General features: G+C 38.0%; 1 protein-coding gene across 2 annotated transcripts in view; it reads left to right on the top strand.

Moving 5' to 3' along the window:
• Positions 1–21280, top strand: part of ITGB6 (integrin subunit beta 6) — a 94621-nt gene that overhangs the window by 21658 nt on the left and 51683 nt on the right. For both annotated transcript variants that reach the window (XM_039382068.1, XM_027734160.2), the window contains exons 8-15: positions 34–195; positions 962–1057; positions 6332–6421; positions 11121–11255; positions 11451–11868; positions 12330–12552; positions 15259–15356; positions 19943–20062. In XM_039382068.1, coding sequence (XP_039238002.1) covers positions 34–195; positions 962–1057; positions 6332–6421; positions 11121–11255; positions 11451–11868; positions 12330–12552; positions 15259–15356; positions 19943–20062 — 1342 coding nt within the window. The remainder of the gene's footprint in view (positions 1–33; positions 196–961; positions 1058–6331; positions 6422–11120; positions 11256–11450; positions 11869–12329; positions 12553–15258; positions 15357–19942; positions 20063–21280) is intronic.

Below are 21280 nucleotides of genomic sequence, written 5' to 3'. Positions count from 1 at the left end.
TAGTCTGCTAAATTGATGTGTTTTAAATGACAGGAAAAAATTGGATGGAGGAATGATTCTCTACATTTACTGGTGTTTGTGAGTGATGCTGATTCCCATTTTGGGATGGACAGTAAACTGGCAGGAATTGTTATTCCTAATGATGGGAACTGTCATTTGGACCACAATAATGAATATTCCATGTCAACTGTTCTGGCAAGTAACTATGAATTTTGTACAACTCTTGCATTCTGGAAATTTAAAGACTAAAATGAGCAACTTAAAAAATTAATGAATTACACTTTTAACACTGAAATGTATAAAAGCCGAGGAATGCAGGTATTTCATGTAGTCTATTTATTTGTAAGTGCACATTTCAGTAAACAGAGAGGTGTGTTTGTATGGAATTAGGATAGATTATAACTAAGAAAAAAGAAATAGCAAATCTGATTTTTGCTAACCAGGAAAGCACATAGAATTGGACTGACTAGTATTTCCTCCTTGATCATGTTCCCTAAAAGGGTGTGAATTCAGGAGTAGTTCAGGGATTTGCAGGACACTGTTCCTGTAGGACGATTTACCAGCTTAAGATTCATTGTTCAAAAATACCGAATATATACACTATGGTGTTCAGTGGAGGACAAACATCCAGTTGCTCTGGTGCAGTGTTATTCTTTGGATTAAATATATAGATAACAGAGGCTATTGAGCCAAATCTCCCAGCATGGAAGCAGGCTCTATACTTTTCTTAGAGGGGTTTCCTTAAAAACAATGTGAGGAAATTATATAAACTATCTTCTATTTTGTATACATGTATTCCTAATTATAGTTTGTACTACACAGAGAACACAGAGTTAATTATGATCACTTGAACATAATGTTAATTATGATCCCTTGAATGTGTGTTCTCATGGGAGAGACAGACAGTAACTGGAAGCACATGAGAAACAGATTGATGTGCCTCTCTTCTGTTTGTTTGCAGGAGTATCCCACAATTGGACAATTAATTGACAAACTTGTGCAAAACAATGTTCTATTAATTTTTGCTGTAACGAATGAGCAAGTTCACACATATGAGGTAAGCAAATTAAAATGTTCAGTTTGCCGGTATTTGTTTTAAAGTTCACCTTTTTGCACAGCTGATGCATTAATTCTAGTACTAAGGATTGAATTCTGCAAGATATTTATGTATTAAAAATAACTAGGAAATCGTATATTGGAGGAAAGCTCTTCTGCTTAAGAAGTGCTTCTTCATGTATTGATTTTGACATTCTTAGGTAACTTTAAAATTGGATTTCAAGTTGAATCACACTAATCTTTTAAGTCAAGGATTGTCAAACTAAGCATTGCTAAACTTCAGTGTGATCATTGGGATTAGTCTTCTGTATTTTATAAGGCTAGAGGACAATTGAGCCTTCTATAAGAAAAGAACACACTCTGAAACATACAGTTGTTTTCACACTCAGCTCTGAGATCTTGTTTTTTGGGGGTTTGGGTTTCTTGGGTTTTTTGGTTGGGGGGTGTTGTCTTTTGGTTGGTTGTTTGGGGTTTTTTCCATTTTTCTTTTATTTCTATGATGCTTTCCAGTGAGACTAGTAGGAAACTAGCATCAAGATGAAAAGTGAAGAAGATGAAGGACAAGGTCCTCTTTCCTCATATATTGGTCCTCGTGACTACTGAAGGAAAACACTTCATTACAGGAATTTTGGACATTAGGACTAGCAGAATCCTCTTCAGTGAAGTCAATTTCCTGCTCTGTGAAGTCACGTCATGGCAAACGGGAGCCAGAAGAGAGGGAGAGCAAAAGAGCAGTGGTTACAGATAGACAAAATCCATATTTTTAATAACTCAAATATAATTTATACCTGCAGCTCCATCAGTCATCTGTGCAGGCATCTGTTTTCAGCCTCCACAGTTACAAGCCCTCCCGCAGGCCTCTGCTACTTTTGACCCACGGGATGTTCCAGCTGTGAGCTGAGGCAGAGCTGCCAACAGCTGCTTCACTGTTCTTACAATGAATGTGAGCAAAAGCCGTCTAAGATAAAATAGGACGGATATTGGCAATTCTTATTTCTTTTTCTGTCCAGTCCTGCTCCGGGAAAGAAATTTTCACATGCTAAAAGAAATTCTAGATTTGAGTTCAGTGTGGATAATAAGGGTTTTTGCAGCCTAAGCTTGGCTGCCTGGCCACGTACTGCTGCTGTGTGAAAGGGGACAAGCAGAGAGAAATTGTTCCTCCAAATTTATTCAGGTTGGTTGAGAGGGAGTCAATAAGGGTGATCCTGCTAATACAATAAGCTTGGCTTTCCAAAGCCAAAGCTTTGGAAAAGCTTTGCAAAACATTCCTCATTAAAAACAAAAGTACGGTAATGAGGAGAGAGGTGCTCCTCTAGTGTGATTACCACATGGAAAAAAGGAAAGAAAGCGTAGGGGAAAAGAGAGAGCAGATGCATCCTTGAAGTACTCACCAGTATGACGGTCTTCTATTTCTGTCCTCTGTGTAAGCCAGGGAAGACTCCCCCAGTACTTCTGTAACTGATTCCAGTGGTAGAGTTGTTTAGAGTAAAACTAATGCTCCAACTGTTTTACAAAATTGACAGAAGTCACAACTTTCATAAACTGATTCTCATATTACAGCCTTGACAAGGGAGGAAACACTCTGCATCTTGAAGCACTGACTGCCTGGCCTTTTTAAAGACTGTATTAAATACTGAGCTGGATCATGAAAATTTAGATCGGTAACACCAGAAGTCAATCTACAAATGCAGTGAGATTCTATAGTCCTTGCATAGTTTAATATTTTTACATTTAAAAAAAATTACTAAATTCCATTATTGCTCAGTAATTTATTAATAGAGACCTGGTTAATGAAAAGTGAAATATTTTTCCTGATTTTAATAGGTGCTGCATAAATAAGGGCAGTTCTAGGAAGGTAGTTTGGAAATATCTGATTTAAAGAGCCTTATTCTGTCCAAAGAAACTTTTTTCTTACTGATGGCATTGTATTTTTCCTTGGAAATTGCTAGTGGTTACTCTCAGAGATGACCAACAGCATTCTTATCAAGGTGTTTCTATTCCAGTATCCCTGTGTCTTATATCAGTATCAAAGTTACCAAGGGGCACCCTTTGTTCATGGTAACACTAAACAAAGGCTTACAGCTACAAAAAAATGAAAGTCCTGGTTAACCCAACTAGGGAATGGTTTGTTCTCATTACTTTCTTTGTCAGAAAAAAGGAAGTACAACTATCTACTTATCAGAGTAATCCCACTGAATGTATTATATCTGCTGCTTTCGTCTTTTAGTACTGCTTTCTTTCACTTCTTTGGATAGCTGTAGTTGTTATGGTCTGCTTTTTGTCCTGTAGGTGACGTGGAAAAGCAGTCAAAGCAAATACAAAAAACACATGTAAGTGTCACAGTGCAGTTTTTTCACAGTGCAATATACTTTCAAGGGTGCATGTAGGATGTGCAAACAGGGCAATAGTGCCATGTTTTCATCTGTGTGATGCAAATTTTGTGATATAAATGTAAATAACCAGTATCCACACTTAAGAATGCAAAAAGAACAAAACAAGGCAAGAGTTATTCTTGTGGTACGGCCACTGCTCAGGTAGCCTGGAAGAGGTAGCAGAGGACCCTAAACCACCATTAAACCACATTCGTCTTGGTGTTTCACTTTTTAAAAGCTTCAGCAATGGAGATTCTGCAGCCTCCCTCTGAAAACCTTTCCAATTATTCTTGGAGGTGGAAAGCCTCTCCCCATATCTCATCACAAATCTACTTGAACTCAGCATCTAATTATATCAGATCCCAATACTGACCATTGCTATTTATAATTCAGTTCTTAGGGACAAACATACATTAAAATTACTGTGAGGACTTAGAAAGCACCTCTTTAAATACACTTGATAGATTCCATTAGTCTTAAGTGCAGTGTTCCGACTGTCAAATACATGTTTTATATTTCTAGCCCTATATAATCCCCAACAATTTAGCCCAAAATAATTCATTCATGTTATATTGTTGATCCTCTTCAACTGAATTTTCACTTTACCCACTTACTGTATGTGTATAATTATCTAACACACAATTATTATGGGTGGCACAAGCACAGAATACATATGCTTTTACAGAGCTGGTGTTAGTTTTGATCCTTCCATGCATCCAAACAGCTACTGTACAGCAACTGCAAGAGATCATTTAGGTCTGACATCTGACGCTGTCCCTGAGCACAAGAACTTCTGTGTACAAGAAGCAGTCATGTGGAAACATTTTTACAGCCACTCAAAATTAAATTCAAGAGAGTAGAGAAAATTCCTTACACTGAGCCCAGATAATTTGAGATGATTTATAAAAAGGATTTTTTTTATTATCTTTTAAAATATATTCATGTATATCTAACTTTTAGCATCATTAGTCTCAGATGAGTCTTACCAAAGCAGCAGAGGATGTTTTTATCCTATAGAAGCCATTCACTCATCTGTGACTATTGCAATAATAATTATATTTTGACGTATCCTATTTTAGCATAAAAGAAAACACCAGTCTTTCAGCTTCTATGAAGTAGTTGCTATTATTGTTGATATTATTTGTTTTCAAGCAGAATTCTTTAAAAATTTATTCAAATCTAGATAAGGGAAAGACTCTCTCTTTAATCCTGACTAAGCAGCACTTCTTTCAAAACAGAAATTACTCTTTTTTGGATTAATTATTTCTATTTATATCACGGAAGAATGCAGCTTGAAAATTGGAGTTTCATGCTGCATTGCATTGCTGAAAATTTAACTAAAAATACTCTAGTCTCCACACTTTAACAGAATTTTAAATTATTTTTATATATTTGGCATGACACTCTATTTATGACGAAAATTCTTCTTTCATTTACCAAGCTAAAAGTTAGACACGACCCCACTGAGGTCAAATATATAATTGTTCAATTTCCCTAATATAAATTAGAGTATCTCTATAAAATGGCACTTCAACTCTTAATGAATATTTGCCAAAAGAGTAAATTCCATTGCATCCTTTGGATGTTTTACCATAGTAGCACCCCAAAAGCATCAATATGCCTCATCTTATTCATGGTTAAACAGAAATATTTGCTAAAAGGTAAGGTTTAACCAATGGACTGGAGATACGTGCTTAGCCTGGGCTTGAAATGTCATCCTTGTATCACCATGCAGAAAATTTTCGTTCAAAGAGGAAAGATCAAATGAAGTCTTCAGAGTGGTATATCCCTGCTGTTTGTTTTGCATACCACAGATTAAAGAGGGCTATATTTTAAATTCCAGGTTTATCATCTTTTCTCACAAAAAAGGTAATGTGCAAAAAATGCAGTTTCAATATTCCAGGAATCCTTGAGAGGACACTAATCACAGGAGGAGTCAGGAATGAGAAGTCACCAGCTGTAACTTGAAATGTAGTTAATCCCACTGATTAACAATAGCACTTTAGAAATCTAATGAATGATAACTATTCCACACATAATATATAAAGTAATCACAGGACTTTTGGAGATATGAAGTATAAGAAGGATATAAGAGTATCAAATTATCCATGTTATTAATAGTTCTCTGGATTTTTTTTTATTAAGAATAACAGCATCGATATGATATCATGCAAAAGAAAATTAATGCTACAATATGGTTTTTTTAATGATGAATACATTGTTTTCCAAAGTCACAGGTACAAGCAAGAGAAGTTCATGTCATTAACAATCAGGCAAGATAAATTTTAATTCAGCATATTTAAACTCTAGCTGCTAGGTGTCATGCTAGTGGCACAGTGCAATTTAATGCAAAATGAAAAGAAAGCTTATCACCAAAATAAATTGTTAAATAGGTACTATAATATTAACATAAATTTAACATACAATCCATCATAGCCACAGACCACTAAGATACATCTGCAAGGACAAAAATGTAGAGTCCAAGACTCTTGAATCGTGCAGCAACAGTAGAGCAGATGAGTCTGTTTCTCGATATTTTTATTAGAGAAAAACAAAACTGTTGATAGAATATATCCTCCTTCTAAATCTGAAAAAATAGAGCTCAAAGAATACTATAGAATCAAACTTATAGAGGTGATTCAGCAATATATGTCCAATGAATTTTCAGTGAAACTAGCTCTTCTCCATAGGACTTTTTCATTAGGGCATGTGGCATGGAGTCTACAAGGATCCTTGAAAATGTCACTGTCATTTATTTTTGCTAGCTTCAATGGTTTTGTTGTGGGGGTATTGTGGAGGGTTTTTTGGGTTTTGGTTTTTTGTTTTGATTTGGGTTTTTTAGACATTAGCTCCTTATCACCTAGGGTTTTTTTGTGCTTTAAATTAATTTTTTATGTTTTCAGAACTACGCAAAACTTATTCCTGGAGCTACCGTTGGACGACTACAGAAGGATTCTGGAAATATTCTCCAATTGATCATTACTGCATATCAGGTAAGATGGTTATAATGCAGTCTTTTCCTTCATGTTTCTGTGTTCAAAATTGGCTTGCAATTTAGTAAAAACAAGTGTCTTTGATTCTTTTTATGCACTGATTACATCATCTTTTAATGCTAGGTGATGACCTTAACAGGAAAGGTTGTGTTCACTCTGAGGATTGAGGGAACACAGAAATGAAATTCCTATAATCATCTGTCACGCCTTGGTTCTTCTGGAATACTGAATTTAAATCAGCGTCTCATCTGTCTTGCCTTCATCATAGTCTCTTATTTCACACCTACTCTTGAGGCTTCTTTAATATTCAGGGCTCCCAGTTCTGCACCTGGACGGGGACTCAGTTTCTTCCCAGTTGGTAGCTGCCACCAGAGCAGATATACAATTGCCTCGTGGGAATATCTGGGGGAAAAAATGCTCAGTGCTTTTCTCTGCTTTAGCAATTTGGTGCTGCCCCTGTGAGGCTGTTCTGAAGTTTTTGAAAAGGGGAACACAGGAGCCAATATGGGTTTGTTTAGATAATATCAAGACTTGAATGGGTTTGTTTAAGTAATACAAAGAAATACTGTAACGATGTCAGGAACATAAACACAGCACTGCTCTTCAGAGCTTTGTTTGTAAAATGCATTCTGCGTTCCTGTTTCTCTTCTGTCAGGGGAATGTTCTTAGACAGTTGTACAGGTCTTCACTCAGATATATTAATTTATATATATACTGATATACAACAGATTTCTCTCTTCTGTCTCAGCCCATTTTTTTAAAAAACCTGCTCTACCAGTTGTCTGCAATGACAAACAACTCTTTGCAAATAGCTTCTGCTTCTTTCCTTACTTTTTTTCCTGCTCTTCCTTCTATCACCTGAATGAGATAATCATCACTATGCAAAAATTATTTTGGTCTTGGTCAAAACCAAACCAGATTCTTACGACTCTTATAACTCTTATGAAAGTAATACAATTACTTGTATTACAAGTAATGATTTTTTAAACACAAGTAAATGATTTTTTAAATACAAGTATGATTTTTTAAACGAGATACAAAGTACCAGAAGATTCTCCATTCTATGGAAAATTATATATAAGGAAAGAGCTTCAGGGCTAGTCTTAGGAGTTTACAAATTGTAATAAATACAAGTGAGGGAATTTTTACATGAGGAAAGCAATTGCTAAACTTTGAGTGGCAACAGAATTTCACTTCTGGATTCCAACCTGCTGTTAAGTCACACCTGGTTCCTATCAGGATTTCTCCAAGATGGCACTCTAACATATAGGCAGAGGTTCCGACATTTAACAGCTGAAATACCAATTTGTTGTCCAGTAAGTAATGGAAAAACACACAAAAAAAGTTCCAGGGTTATGTGCTGGTGCTGTAACATCAAGTACAGAATGGTGCTTCACTGGAACATTGCTAATGTGGAGAGTGCATCCTTGCCTATTCCTCTTAACATCTGCTTATGTTCCTATCATGTATGACTTTTTTCCTACTCTCATTTTTGAACCTGCTGATTTTTCAGCTTCTATTGCCTTCTATGGCAAAAAGGACTTCAGTCACACTGTGCAAGATACACTTTTCTTATTCCTATCTTAGCCTACTCCCTATGCTTTAAAATTTCACAGAGTCCACTTTAGTTCTACTGTTGCAGAATTTGGTGAATAAGAGCTCTGCATTTACCTTATCTTAATGTCTTCATGATTTCATAATATTTTATCACTAAAACATCTTCCACCAACAGTCCAATCTTCTCTGTTGTCCAATCTCAAATTGGAAAATCCCAGCCTTTTAAGTCTCTCTTTGGCTGCTCCATGCTCTTGGTGACTTTATCTGACTGTACCTTTATGCTCCCTGACTCTAACGAGTGCTTCCTGACATGTGGAGACCACAGGAGCTTGCAGTACACAATAGAGGGCACACTAATGTTTATACAAAGACAAAATTATGCCCTCTGTCTTGTTCTCAGCCTCCTTGCTCATATACTTAGGACATTGTTGGCTTTTTAGCTGCTGCATGCTTTGAGACGACCAGCTCTCAGAGCTGTCAGTGGTGACCACGATGCAGCTCCTGAGCTGTTTCAGCTGATCCTGTTTTCACCCATCCCATGGACATGGTTTGGAGGGAGCTCCAAGCTCTGTGCTTGTTCCACTCGAGGAGCATCAGGGAGGTGACTGGAGAAAGGGTGGTTCTGCCTTTGGGCCATAACTCATCTCATCCTCATCCAGGTACAGCATGTCCAGACAGTTCACCAGGGCGGCACATAGGTTCTTAAAATCCCACATACATTTCAAGATGTAAAATGTGTACAAGTAGCAACATGTCACACTCAAAATTTCCCTAAGTCCATCTTATTACATATAACCTTAAAGATTAAAAATCTTATTGCTTCAAGATTGAAAATCTTCCAAGCAGGAAACACAAAACCCACCTTATTTGATGTAAGTGAAGATATCTAATTTTGAGGTTTTTACTGTGAGGGGGGAAATGAAGGTAGATCTACAGTTAAAAATCACATGCAAACCCCGAAGATCTAATGCCACTTCTGTCAGACACTTTTCACGATACTCTTAGCAATGTAATTCAATGTGGTGTGTCTCTGTTTCTTTACTCACACAAAAGGAATAAATAACTCTTTGTCCCCCTGGGTAGAGTTAGATTAAATCTTTTAACACTTTTAAAGTGTTTTCGAGTATTTGCTTGCTGTGCAAACATAAGGTTTGCTAATGCCATTCACAGTGTGTTGCCATCTAGACTCTTCAGAGAGGAAGTAAGAAAGTTAAGAAAATCTGAGCTGTCAAAATATTTGTTACAAGGAGTTCTCATGTTCTTTCCAAGTATGATTCATTTTCTTCTGTAAGCATATTTCTGCCTGTTTTGTTTAGCATTGAATTCCCCATAACTTTTTATTGCCAAGCTATAGGCTAAAATGCATTGTGACAGATAGCAGGCCATTTGATTAAAGCCATTCCAAGACTTTAAAATTTCAGAAAAATTCCACTTGTTGCTTTTTTTCCCCAGTGTTTGATCCTTTCACTTGCAAGAAAATGAGACCAAAGAAATAGTATATTAGAAAAGACAGGTAACAAAAGGGCACAAGTATGTAACACTGCTTTTTCTGTTCTTTCATTCAGAAAATTTTTTGAATCATAAATGTTTCTCTGTGAATGGCTTGAAGCTCACTAAACTGTCTGCTATCTGTCCTCAAACTATGGTCAGGCAGCTCAGTAAATTTAAAACATCATTAGAAGTGCTCACAGATATTAAGATAAAAAAAATTCAAATTTGTCACAGTTTATGTGTTCATTTTCGGTGGCATAAAGTGTCCAATCTGACCTCTCACAATAGCAAGGCACATTCCAATGACCCAATACAGACTCCAGAATTCAAAGTATTATGATTTGGTGTTCCACAGCATTTAATTTTCTCTCACAGTTGTACTCTGTTTGAGCCTTGAAGTTTTGCAGCTGGTGGAAGAGGAACTATTGGTGATATCTCCTGTAACATCAGCACATGCCAACAGTTACAGTTTTATCTAGATGTTTATATTTGGTCCTTTCGTGAGAGCCCACCTATTGCAAACAAATTTTTATGACTGTCTGCATTGTTTCAATAGCGACATAAGCACCTATCTCTAAAACAAATGTAAAGGGAAATTTGGACATATCTAAAGCTACCAACATTACCAACCTGATGCCCAGGGCACAGTTTTACAACCCTAAGACAAATTTCCAGGGAATGTACAAAGGACAGAGTTGTTGTCTATGCAGGTTTATACCTATTCTACTTTTACTTTGATTTACTCCACCAGACCTTTACTCCAGTGAGTCATCCTGATAACTTTAGTAGAATGACTCACTGAAGTAAAGTCAGCAAGCTCCTCATGCTCTGACTGAAGGGCAGGGGGTATTTTGTAAGCAATTAGGCTCCCATGAGCACAAAGTCAAGTCAGTGAGATGTTTACTCAGCAGTTGCTGAGGTACTTTTGAAAAATTTCCATTTACTGGATCCACAGGCCAATGAAATCATAGGGAATTTCCCCATTGTCTGTGACAGGCTTTGGATTAAGGCTATGTAAGCAAAGTTGCTGTAAAATATTTTAAAGACTTAAAATACAAAAACCTAGTATGAGCAAGTTCAGGAAGAAAGTTTGTGAATTACGAAACGAAAGTTTGACTGAACAAATTGATTTAAGAAATGAGAATGTTGTTGAATACAGCTTGAAATAGCACATACAGCTTATGAAGTAGGAATTTCCATCGAGAGAAGAAAGGAAGGGAGGGAACAATATTGACACAACCTGGCTAATCAGGAAAAGCCCAGAGCTAGCAATGCAATCAGGGACACAAATCCACACCTCAGTAAGACCAGATCTAAAGGAAAACCTGTATCAGTCAGCAGAGTGATGAAAGATAATTTAATAAAACATTGAATTTGTTCTCCTGCAAGGGCAGGAAATAAGCCCCGTGATAGTGGATATTAAACTGATGCCACCATTGCTTTCCACTGAAAGCCAGGCCTATCGGCATTTGCTTTGTTTTGCTTGTTCCCTGTTTTTCTTGCAATAGAGAGGTCTGTAAACAAAGTACCAAAGCATGGGTTTACTTCTGTGTAAGTTGGGATAAGTTACAGTCCACGTTACACAGACGCAGAACATTGGCAGAGCTTGGCAGTGTTATCACTCCATTCATCTCACTTTTTTTCCTTGAAGGAGCTAAGGTCTGAGGTGGAGTTGGAGATCCTGGGAGAGACAGAAGGGCTCAATCTCTCCTTCACGGCCATTTGTAACAATGGGACCATTTTTCCACATCAGAAGAAATGCTCTCGCGTGAAAGTGGGAGATACAGTAAGTAAAGAACAAATTCTCAAAAGACATCAAGTCCAGAGAATTTAGGACACCAAGGTAGAGAGTTTTCTCTTTATTAAATAATCTTCCTCCAAAAAAATTACCAAAAAGCTGGCAGTATCTATTACTCTGTCCTGACTACTCTGCAGAGCTCCCTGTGCTTCACCTCCTAACAGCCCCCATTCTCTCTTCCAGGTCTCTTTCAATGTGACTGTAAGTCTCCCTTCTTGTGAAAAAAACAGAAGGCATATCATGATAAAACCTGTGGGGCTCAGTGACGTGCTGGAAATGGAAGTACATCCCCTATGCAGCTGCAACTGTCAGGCAAAGGCCGAGATGAACAGCCCAAAGTGCAACCAAGGGAAAGGATCATTCGAGTGTGGGGTGTGCGTCTGCAGCCCGGGGTATGTGGGGCCGCACTGTGAGTGCGACGAGAGCTCCCTGGGCACCAGTTCCTGCAAGGGCTCAGCTGGTCAGAGCTCCTGCAGCGGGAGAGGCGACTGCTACTGCGGGCAGTGTGTGTGCCACCCGTCCCCGTACGGAAAGGTGTACGGGCCTCACTGCGAGTGTGATGACTTCTCCTGTGGGAGGCACAGAGGGCTTCAGTGTGGAGGTATGGTCCCTTGGTGCTATTTTGAGTGTCTGTATTTAGAGCTTTATTGACTCACCCTTAGCTGTGAGCTTGTGAATTTGTATTTTCATCATATATTCAGTTGCAATCAATTCTGTATAAAGTGTAATTTGCTATTTCTGGATGGTCTTTAGACTTAAACCAGTTTTTTCCTGGGCTATACCATTATAAATCAGAAGTATTTACCCATTAGGTTGTGCACTGTCAGGAGACAAGGTCTGTGTGGAGGACTCCAGTAAAGACAATGGAGCTGCACTGGCTAACAGCCAGTCTAAACAAAAATTTGATCCTCTAGCTTAAAACTGAAAATGCTGGGAGAGAAAGATGTTTGGAAGAAAGGTTAGAGAGGGGAAAATATTTTCTATTAAGGAGAATGATTTTATAGGTCATCTTTCAGATTCTTATTAAGAGACTGATCGGAAGCACAATAAATGTTTTTCCAGGCAATGGTGACTGTGATTGTGGGGAATGCAAGTGCCACAGTGGATGGACTGGTGAATACTGTAATTGCACAACTGACACCAGCGCCTGCATTGCTGAGGATGGGACACTGTGCAGTGGGAGAGGAGAATGCATCTGTGGGACATGTGCTTGCACCCATCCAGGGACTTCAGGCCACACATGTGAAAAATGCCCTCTCTGCGGTGACTCTTGCAGTTCCAGATGGTAATGTGCTGGTTTTACATCTCTGATGTTTGTATCATCCAGGTATCTATTTCCTATACTGCCTCAGCAGTATGTTTACTGCTGTGTCTGTAAATTGGATTTACAGACCAGAACCCAAGAGCTTCTTTGCCCTTTGAGAGAGGTAGTCATAATTCATATTTCAACCATTCATGAGCACTACTCTCATATAAAAGGACTTTATGGAAAACAATTAAATCACCTTCAAGCAGCACAGGTAAAACTTCACAGTTCCACTGCTGTCCCTGGCTGTATAACTAATCAGAACGGTGACCTTATATGACATCAGACAAAACCAGACAAACTTCCTTCCAGTGCATAGTACAAAATAAAAATTTCACAGCATGGCTGCTGCAGCAAAAATGAGGACTTGCAGAAAAAATTGGCATTTTTATTATCATTCTCATGCATATGAATGAATAAGGTAGTGTTGTCCACTCAAGTTTTACACATCTGCAAATTCATAGTCCAAATTCAGTTAAGCTTGGCTGAATTAAAAAGGTGCAAGTATGATAAACTAGGTAATAGTCTGGGGATGAATTAGTGGGTAGCTGTATGTCATGTGTAAGTTGATGATAAATTGACTGTAAATGGTGAAATGTCTTCTGTCCACTGAGCATACAAAATTTGTGTAGCTTTCCTGCTGTGATGCGAGGTGAATGCTATGGTGCATAACAGGAAAATCAACCAAAAATACTCAGGTTGTGAAGCTGACCACTCTAAGTACACCATCGCTCATGCTTGTATTAAATGAGTTCTTGCAGGGCTACAGTCCAAACTGGGCAGTCTTCAGTAGAAATTTAAGCTAGAAGTTGAATTAAGCTTCACAGAACATGTTATTAATGACCCTGGCTTTGCCTTCTGAGTGATGAGCAGTTTCAGCTGCACGTTTCATGATGATGTCCTGTCTCCTTATTTAGAGTTGAGTCCCATTTCTCTTCCATACCAGCTCTCCACCACTGCATTTTCATGCCTGTCATTGCAGTCTCTACTGTATCTAAGTAAGAAGCTATTCCATGGCATGTGATTAAATCATGAATCTGTTTCTGTTAGTGCTAAATTTGACCTACAAAAGTAAGCCTCTCAGTATGTTCAAAGCTGTGAGTAAAGAGAACTTCTGCATGCAACTGCTCTAAACATGAAGGACGGGGCTGCTGCTTTGCTCTGCCCGATTTGGCAGAGAATAAGAAATATAAAGTTACATGATAGGCATTACATTATCCCACTTAAACATGTATATTGTATACAATATTAGATCTTTTCTCTCTACTTCAGTGTCTTCTCGTGCTGAAATGCAGGACACAAAAAGCCAGGAGAGAGAGAATATTGGGAATACCTGGGTAGGGTAACCAAGAGAGCTGAAAGACCAGGTCAGAGAGGGTGGAGATTCAATGGCTAGGCAGCTGAGAAAGAGAGTGTGTTGTAAAAGAAACATGGCAAATATGACAAAACCAACAACACTGAATTTGTCTCCATGAGATAGAGGCTATCCCATTACCTGCTCACTTTATTATTCACTATCTACAGAGCAAGTGATAAGGTCATCTCCATCCCCTGAAGATAAACTTAGCAGCCTCAGCATATTCCCATGGATATATATAACTCAGTGCAACAGAACATAGCCACTGTTTTCCCTTCCCTTCCCTTCCCTTCCCTTCCCTTCCCTTCCCTTCCCTTCCCTTCCCTTCCCTTCCCTTCCCTTCCCTTCCCTTCCCTTCCCCTCCCCTTCCCCTTCCCCTTCCCCCCCTTCCCCCCTGCCCTTCCCCTTCCCCTTCCCCTTCCCCTTCCCCTTCCCCTTCCCCTTCCCCTTCCCCTTCCCCTTCCCCTTTATGCATTCAGTTCTTCAGATTGCTTCTCGGAGTCTCAGCCCCTGAAGCTATTGTAAGAAATCAGTATATGCATTTTTCATCAGAAATTTTCATGTATTAATTCTGTTTGTTGTTTTATTTTCCATTAATAAGCTCTGGATTTATTAAAATCCTCATTGAATTTATGGGAAGATTTTCAGAGATTTCTAAAGGAATTGGTTTAGATTCTGCATTTTTAAATAGTATTTCAATCATTCCACCATTAAATAAAAAAATAATTTTCCAGTAAATTTCATTAGTATTATTAGGATCTAAGTAATTCCTGACACAAGTAATCACATTCAAGAGACAACCATTGAGACACCTGAAAAGTGTTTTAATACATTATTCAACAGACTTTCAACAAAGGCACACTTATACTTGGTGCCCCAACTTGATCTCTTTGAAGTCAATTTCAGATATCACTCATCTGATAGGAATTCCTTCAGCTGATATTTTGTGTAAGAGTATTTAATGTTCAGAATATTTATTTTCTAAATTTTTAAAAATGAATGTTGTGTGTGACTAATCACATGTCTTTGATAGACCTACATGAATAATGTTGCCTGGGGTTCTGTCTGGTAGCTAATAAACTGGGAGAGAATAGAGGACAAGACAGAGCTTATCCACAATACCTTTATTCAGGTGGGGGTTTTTTTGCTTGGTTTTGTTGGGATTTTTTTTGGTGGCAGTACCTATCATATTCCTGAGAACTGCTGTATCCATAGCAGGAGACCTTTTATTTAGCTTCCTTTTAAAATGCAGATGCACACATACTGGCTTTTGTCTTGTTGCTTTGTGACAGGCAGAGATTGATGGGCTGCTGAATTATTTTCCACAGGAGCTGTGTGGAATGTCACTTGGCTTCAGATGACAAGTCACTGGGAGATTGCAGTGAAAAATGCAAATTGGTTGATGCAACTGTCAGCATTGCAAAGGGTTGGTATACTCAGTCCTCCTTTCTTGTGTGTGTGTGTGATTAGTGGTAGGTTCCACTTTCAGTAATTTTATATTTGAAAGTATCCTTGTTTTTCTGCTGTGGAATTATTTTATGGCTCATAAGGCAATTACTGTCATTTATGGTTCTTCTGAGGCAAGCAGGAAATGCAGAACAGGGCTGGTGTTACCCTTTCAGGTTAATTATCACATTGAGTCATGCCTATTTTCTAAGAAGTTTATGCAGGAAAGTATAGAATTTAATAAATACCAGTCCCTGCAAACCAGTGATTGATGAAAGTCCCTAAGTTTAAGTTACGACTGTACCATGAGTTCCAATGGGGCTTCTTCTACCATACAAATAGAAAACCTGACTCCAGTCCTTAGGCAGACCCTTGATTATCGCTGGTTGACTAGACACAGCCCTTTAATCTGTGGCAAAGACATTTCTTATATTCTAAAAGGCTAAGAACATCTTCCAGTCGTTCACTTTAATTCAAAGCTGCCCTCCATCAAGGGAAGTTTCTGGAACAGTAATTAATCTTGAGTGAGATAATACTATCAGAAAAAGAAAACCAAAAAGCATCAAAATAAAAAAAAAACAGAAACAAACCTTTAAATGAAAGAGTGCATATTTTTCTTTTTGTAGGGGAAGACACTTGCCTGTTCAACAGGTAGTCTGTATGTATTCTAATGGCAATTCTAGTCCCAACCCTGTGGCACATGCAATTGTTAAGTGAGACAGGACATCATGGCTAGGCTTTGCGATCAAAGATTTGGGAAGGGCTCTACCCACATTTGTTACAAGCGCGCTGGTGGCTAAAAATACTAGATAGACATGTCTGGTTGCAAAAGGTACAGCAGAAGGACTCCTTAGGTTGTATATTCTGCATAGGTGTATTGTATCCACATCACATATGTACAATAAGCATTAAATAAGACAAATGTAAGAATAAGGATGATAATGCAGAATCCTGTGTGCGTGTCTAAGGTTTGTGTCTGCAAGCTGTTGGAAGGCTACCCAGAGCTGTGCATGCAGAAATGTCATCACTGATGTACATATTTCCAGGAAAGCTACACCTTTTTTTTTTTGGATGACAATACTCCATAATACAGAGCTAAAATATCACAAATATTGCCCTTGTAAGGACAATTAATTATAATTTTGTGTTTTCATTAAAATTATTATCATGCTTTGCCTTTCTAAACATCAGTATTTGTTTATAAATATAAAACATCTTTACAGGCTTAAAAAATATATAAACACTTCTATTGTATCTCTGTAAAGTTTGCAAGTTGCTGTTGTCAGATGGCAGATATTTGTAGATTGGAATATGTAAAACATTCTATTTTCGAATATAATGAAAACTGATCAAGAGCAGAAAGAGCCATTTATATGCCTCTGTTCACATACACAGAGGTCGCTGGAATACGAGCATGACAATACCATCTCCTATTCCTGCTTATTTCCTTTTTTTCATGTCCTATGCTTCCCTGACTGGGACTGTCAGCTACTTCTTTAGGTTTAAAATTTATTTCTAGCAGTTACAGCAACTACTGTAGTGAAGTGAACTGTTCCCATCTGGACCTCTAAAAAAAAAAGAAAAAAGAGAAAAAGATGAAGCTGTTGCAAACTGTGTTTCATCTTAAATGCCTGTCTAATAGCTCCAAGGATTTGTTTTGGCATGGAGGTAGCCTCATTAAGAAGTCCTTAGAGGAAAAAAATAACCTTCAAAATAAGAATTAAAAAATAATCATAGAATAAACACTATTACTTAAACAAAACTCAACAATTTGAAAACACTATAACTGGCACACCACATAATATTTAAGAAAGAGTATTGAGCAACTTCATATGGTAGTCTACTTCTTTCTGGTTTATGTTTCAGTTTCTTTAATGTTTCAAGGCTTTGGGGACAAACAAAAGCAATAGCTTTAGTTTAAATAACACATTAGCACTTAAAAAATTTCATTTCTCTTTTGCATGTGTATGTTGCAATACAATGACTGGAAGTATGAAGCAAGGAAAAAAGGGTAGGCTTTACATTTTCCTGTTTCCTAAATGGCAATGCCCATTTTAGGCTCTGAGTCGTGGCTTTCACTTCCTCTGCTTTGGTTCTCGGGTTGCCAGGGGTTTCTCCTCCTGCTCCCCACAACACAATGGATCAGCCATTCCCCTTAAGGATCTGTCAGGGAATGGGATGCCCAGCAGCTCTGGAGGTGCTAATGGCTTCACACTTACTGGGCTTATCTCCACAGCAGGTATCACTTTTATACATTTATTTTCATTCACTTTTAGTACTTGAACATTTAAGTTAGGCTAATCCCTCCTTTGCCAGATGGGTGCAAGAGGAGCCCTCGCTACCCAAGAAGAACCACTGTTCCAAAAACGTGGTTCCTGCCACCACCCCAGCCACAGGGCACCAGGCTGTTCCTGCCACAAGCCCAGCAGGGACAGTTACGCTTTCTTTGGAGAAACTGAGTTTTTCCTCCCTCGTAGTGCTGACACCTCACGAATTCCAAGTGCAGCAGCAAAGTGGATACTGAAGCCTGAATAAACCTCTATATCAACACTGCTCTGTTATGACTCAAAGTGAGATGAACTCTGTTCAAAAAAAGCATTTTATTGAGCAAAAGGCAAACAAGAAAGGGCATAATGACATTTAAATTTACAGTCAATTTTTTTTGTTGAATCTTTTATATTAGTTTCTGTTAGGAGTCTTTCATGCTTTGAGTATCCATCTTGCCACTGTTACCCAATTCCTCCTCCAGTATGACTGATGATTTCAAATACAATTGAAATTAATAGCATTAGGCTGCAGGCAGAAGTGAGAAGAGTATGATGATTCACTGCAGAATGCAGAAAATTACACAGATGTAAATTACAGGAATTTACCTATGTAGGCAAATTTTTGTGCTGATGAACTGCAAATAATATATGCAATAGAGTCTCTTAGTGATCCCTCATCCTAAAAATAACATCAGAGAAATAAAAATATTAACTGTAAGCTGGGTTCTGAATAGCTTGAACGGGCATCTTTGCTTTCATTTCTACATCATTACACATAATCATGCTTCTGCTCCCCTTGGTTTCAAATGATGACATTAAATTAAAAATTACTATTTAAAGATATCTAATACATGTGCTGTTACTGCCTTCTGGATGATATTTGGAATATGTCTGCAAGTTTTTCGCCATCTTCAGGATAGCTAACAACTACCCTTTTTTTTTGTTTGTTTTAAGCAAGCTAATATTTTGAATCTGCTTGCTTAAAGGAGTTGGGAAAGTACAAATATTGCAGAACTTGTGACAGTGTTACTGGAACTGTGACCTGGCAATGAGAGCCATCAGTCTGCAGTTTGTGGCCCTTCTAACAAAACCAAATCTTGTTAAATCAGCAAGTCTTGGCTGCCTGTCACTTTGCTAGATAACACATTGCTCTGCCACTAAGGACAGGCAACAGGTTAAATACAAGATTATCGCAAATCAAGAGCATGTTTCCATTAAAATCCAACCAGATGTGATTCTCTTTTTATAACAAGCAGAGAAAGGGGCTATTGTAGTCAATACTGTCATATTTTCTATAGCGTTTAATAGTGTTTTCTGTAAGACCAAACCTTATGATAATAAGCCATGTGAATAAAAAAAACAGAGTGAGCACTTATTTCTTTATGTACCATAGGTTTCTTTATAATCCATTACTGCACACAGTTATAAGATATTTTTTATCTGTAAAATATTATATTATGATTGCGCTCCAAATTATGGTAATTTTTGATTGTCTTATTTGCTTTATATTGTTCCTCAAAGCCAGCTTCCTCCTGTCTCCCTGTTCCCTTTGAATGAATTTTTCTCAGCAGAAAAGCTCCCCAGTTAGGAATAATCTGGAAGGAAAGAAGTGGATTAAGCTTTTGTGCAGATCAACACTAAGTGGAGAGACGAATAAACAAGGGCAGACTGTCATCTCAGGTCACTTTATTTGCTTTCCCTGGAATCACATTACAAAAATCCCAGAATTACAGTTTTCTGTTATTAATCTATATTTACTCTTGTGACGGTACAGGACACACACTGACCTTTGAGGGGGCTCTTGTGGAAGAAATGAATGGCAGCCCTTCTAACAGCATCCATTGCTGTTTGATATATGTATATTTACTTCTGACACGTGATCTAGAGATGGCAGAAGTAGCTGTAAACCAAAGGAACACACTTGGTTCTACTCTTTACTTTGTCCTCTAATTTGGGACTACATTTCCTAGACAGATGGCAGTTAAGCATCTTGAAGGCACTTCCAATTCATTGAAATTCACAGCACACTAATAGGATACACTAGATGGTCAGTGTAGATTGACAACATCGGGATTAGTTCTTCGGAAATATAAGCGAAAAATCAGAAACTAAACAAAATTGGGATTGGTAGAAAAGCCATTAAATTTAGTGGAAATTCTGAGAGTGTTACTGCTTTTGTCTTTCACTCTTTACCATCCACAGATGAAGCTATGACAAACGTGATGCCAGCAGTCTCTCTAGTTATTAAATGTTAAATTTAATTTGATCTGATGAATGACTTTTTTTCTTCTCTCTGCAGATTATTCAGAGGATAAATCCATTTCCTGCTCTTTGCAGGGGGAAAATGAATGTATAACCACATTTCTACTGGCTGTGGATGAACAGGGAAGGACAGTCATTCACAGCATAGAACAGAAAGGTAAGCAGTGAATATTGCTTTTCCTATGTGAAATCTGATTTAAAACCACAGACAGGGTGAGCAATCTAGAAGCTGAGCTCTTTTAAGCAGAACAGCACCTCCCTGTGTTTGTAGTTCTTCTCTGCCCAGCCAAAAGAGCACCTCCTCAAGTACTTATTTAATGCAGTGGTAAAATGAATACTTGACCTTTCATGAAAGATGGGCACAGTGATCATTGCTACAAGAATAAGCAAATTTTTTTAAAGCCCTGTGCAATTCTGAGATACTAGATGTCATTTGCATTATATGATAAAACTAGAATTCACTTTGAAATTTATATATATTTCATAGATGGACAAATAGTCAAAAGACTATCTGATTGAGTTTACCTGATGAAATTCTAAAATATATTTGTAATTCTTTTGAATTTTGCAGTATCATAGAATCATAGAATGGTTTGGGTTGGAAGGGACCTAAAAGATCATCTAGTTCCAAGCACCCTGATCCAAGCAGGGATACCACTCTCAGAGCTCTCTCCAGCCTGGCCCTGAACACTTCCAGGGTTGAGGTGTTGAGCAGCCTGTACCAGGGCCTCATCACCCTCACAGTAAAGAGTTTCTTCCTAATATCCAATCTAAATCTACCCTCTTTCAATTTAAAGCCAATCCCCCTTGTCCTGTCACTACATGCCCTTGTAAAAAGTCCCCCTCCAGCTGTCTTGTAGCCCCTTCAGGTAGTGGAAAGTGCTCTTTAGGTCTCCCCAAAGCCTTTTTTTTTTCCAGGCTGAACAACCCCCACTTGCTCTGCCCATCTTCGTAGGAGGCGTGCTCCAGCTCTCATTAAGTTCTGAATATTTTGAATAACTAACAGATACAGAACAGATCCCTTTATGTCCTTTCATTAACATGACTTCTTTATTTACTGTTGTTTCACTACTGATTTTTTATTAAATCTCCTAATCAGGCAGGACAAGAGAGAACCCAGACACCACTTTTCAGCAGCCAAATAGTTTATCTTCCAGGCAATTAAGACATCTTCGTACTAAATGTTAGTTATGTTTTAGGCAAAGCCATGCAGATTTGTAACTTACTTCTGTTAGCACAAATGGCATTTGTTTTATTAACCCTTTGTGTAGCCTTTTTTTAGCAAACATGAGAACAAAAGTGATTTCACTGCACAACAAAAGCGACTTCTGCCATAAGAACAGTGGTCTGGTTTTGTATAGGTTACTAGTACAGT

This window comes from Pipra filicauda, unplaced genomic scaffold (genome assembly GCF_003945595.2).
Source record: "Pipra filicauda isolate LSUMZ 115617 unplaced genomic scaffold, ASM394559v2 scaffold253_size2546935_pilon, whole genome shotgun sequence".
Lineage (NCBI taxonomy): Eukaryota > Metazoa > Chordata > Aves > Passeriformes > Pipridae > Pipra > Pipra filicauda.
This window is presented reverse-complemented; position numbering and strand designations above follow the sequence as displayed.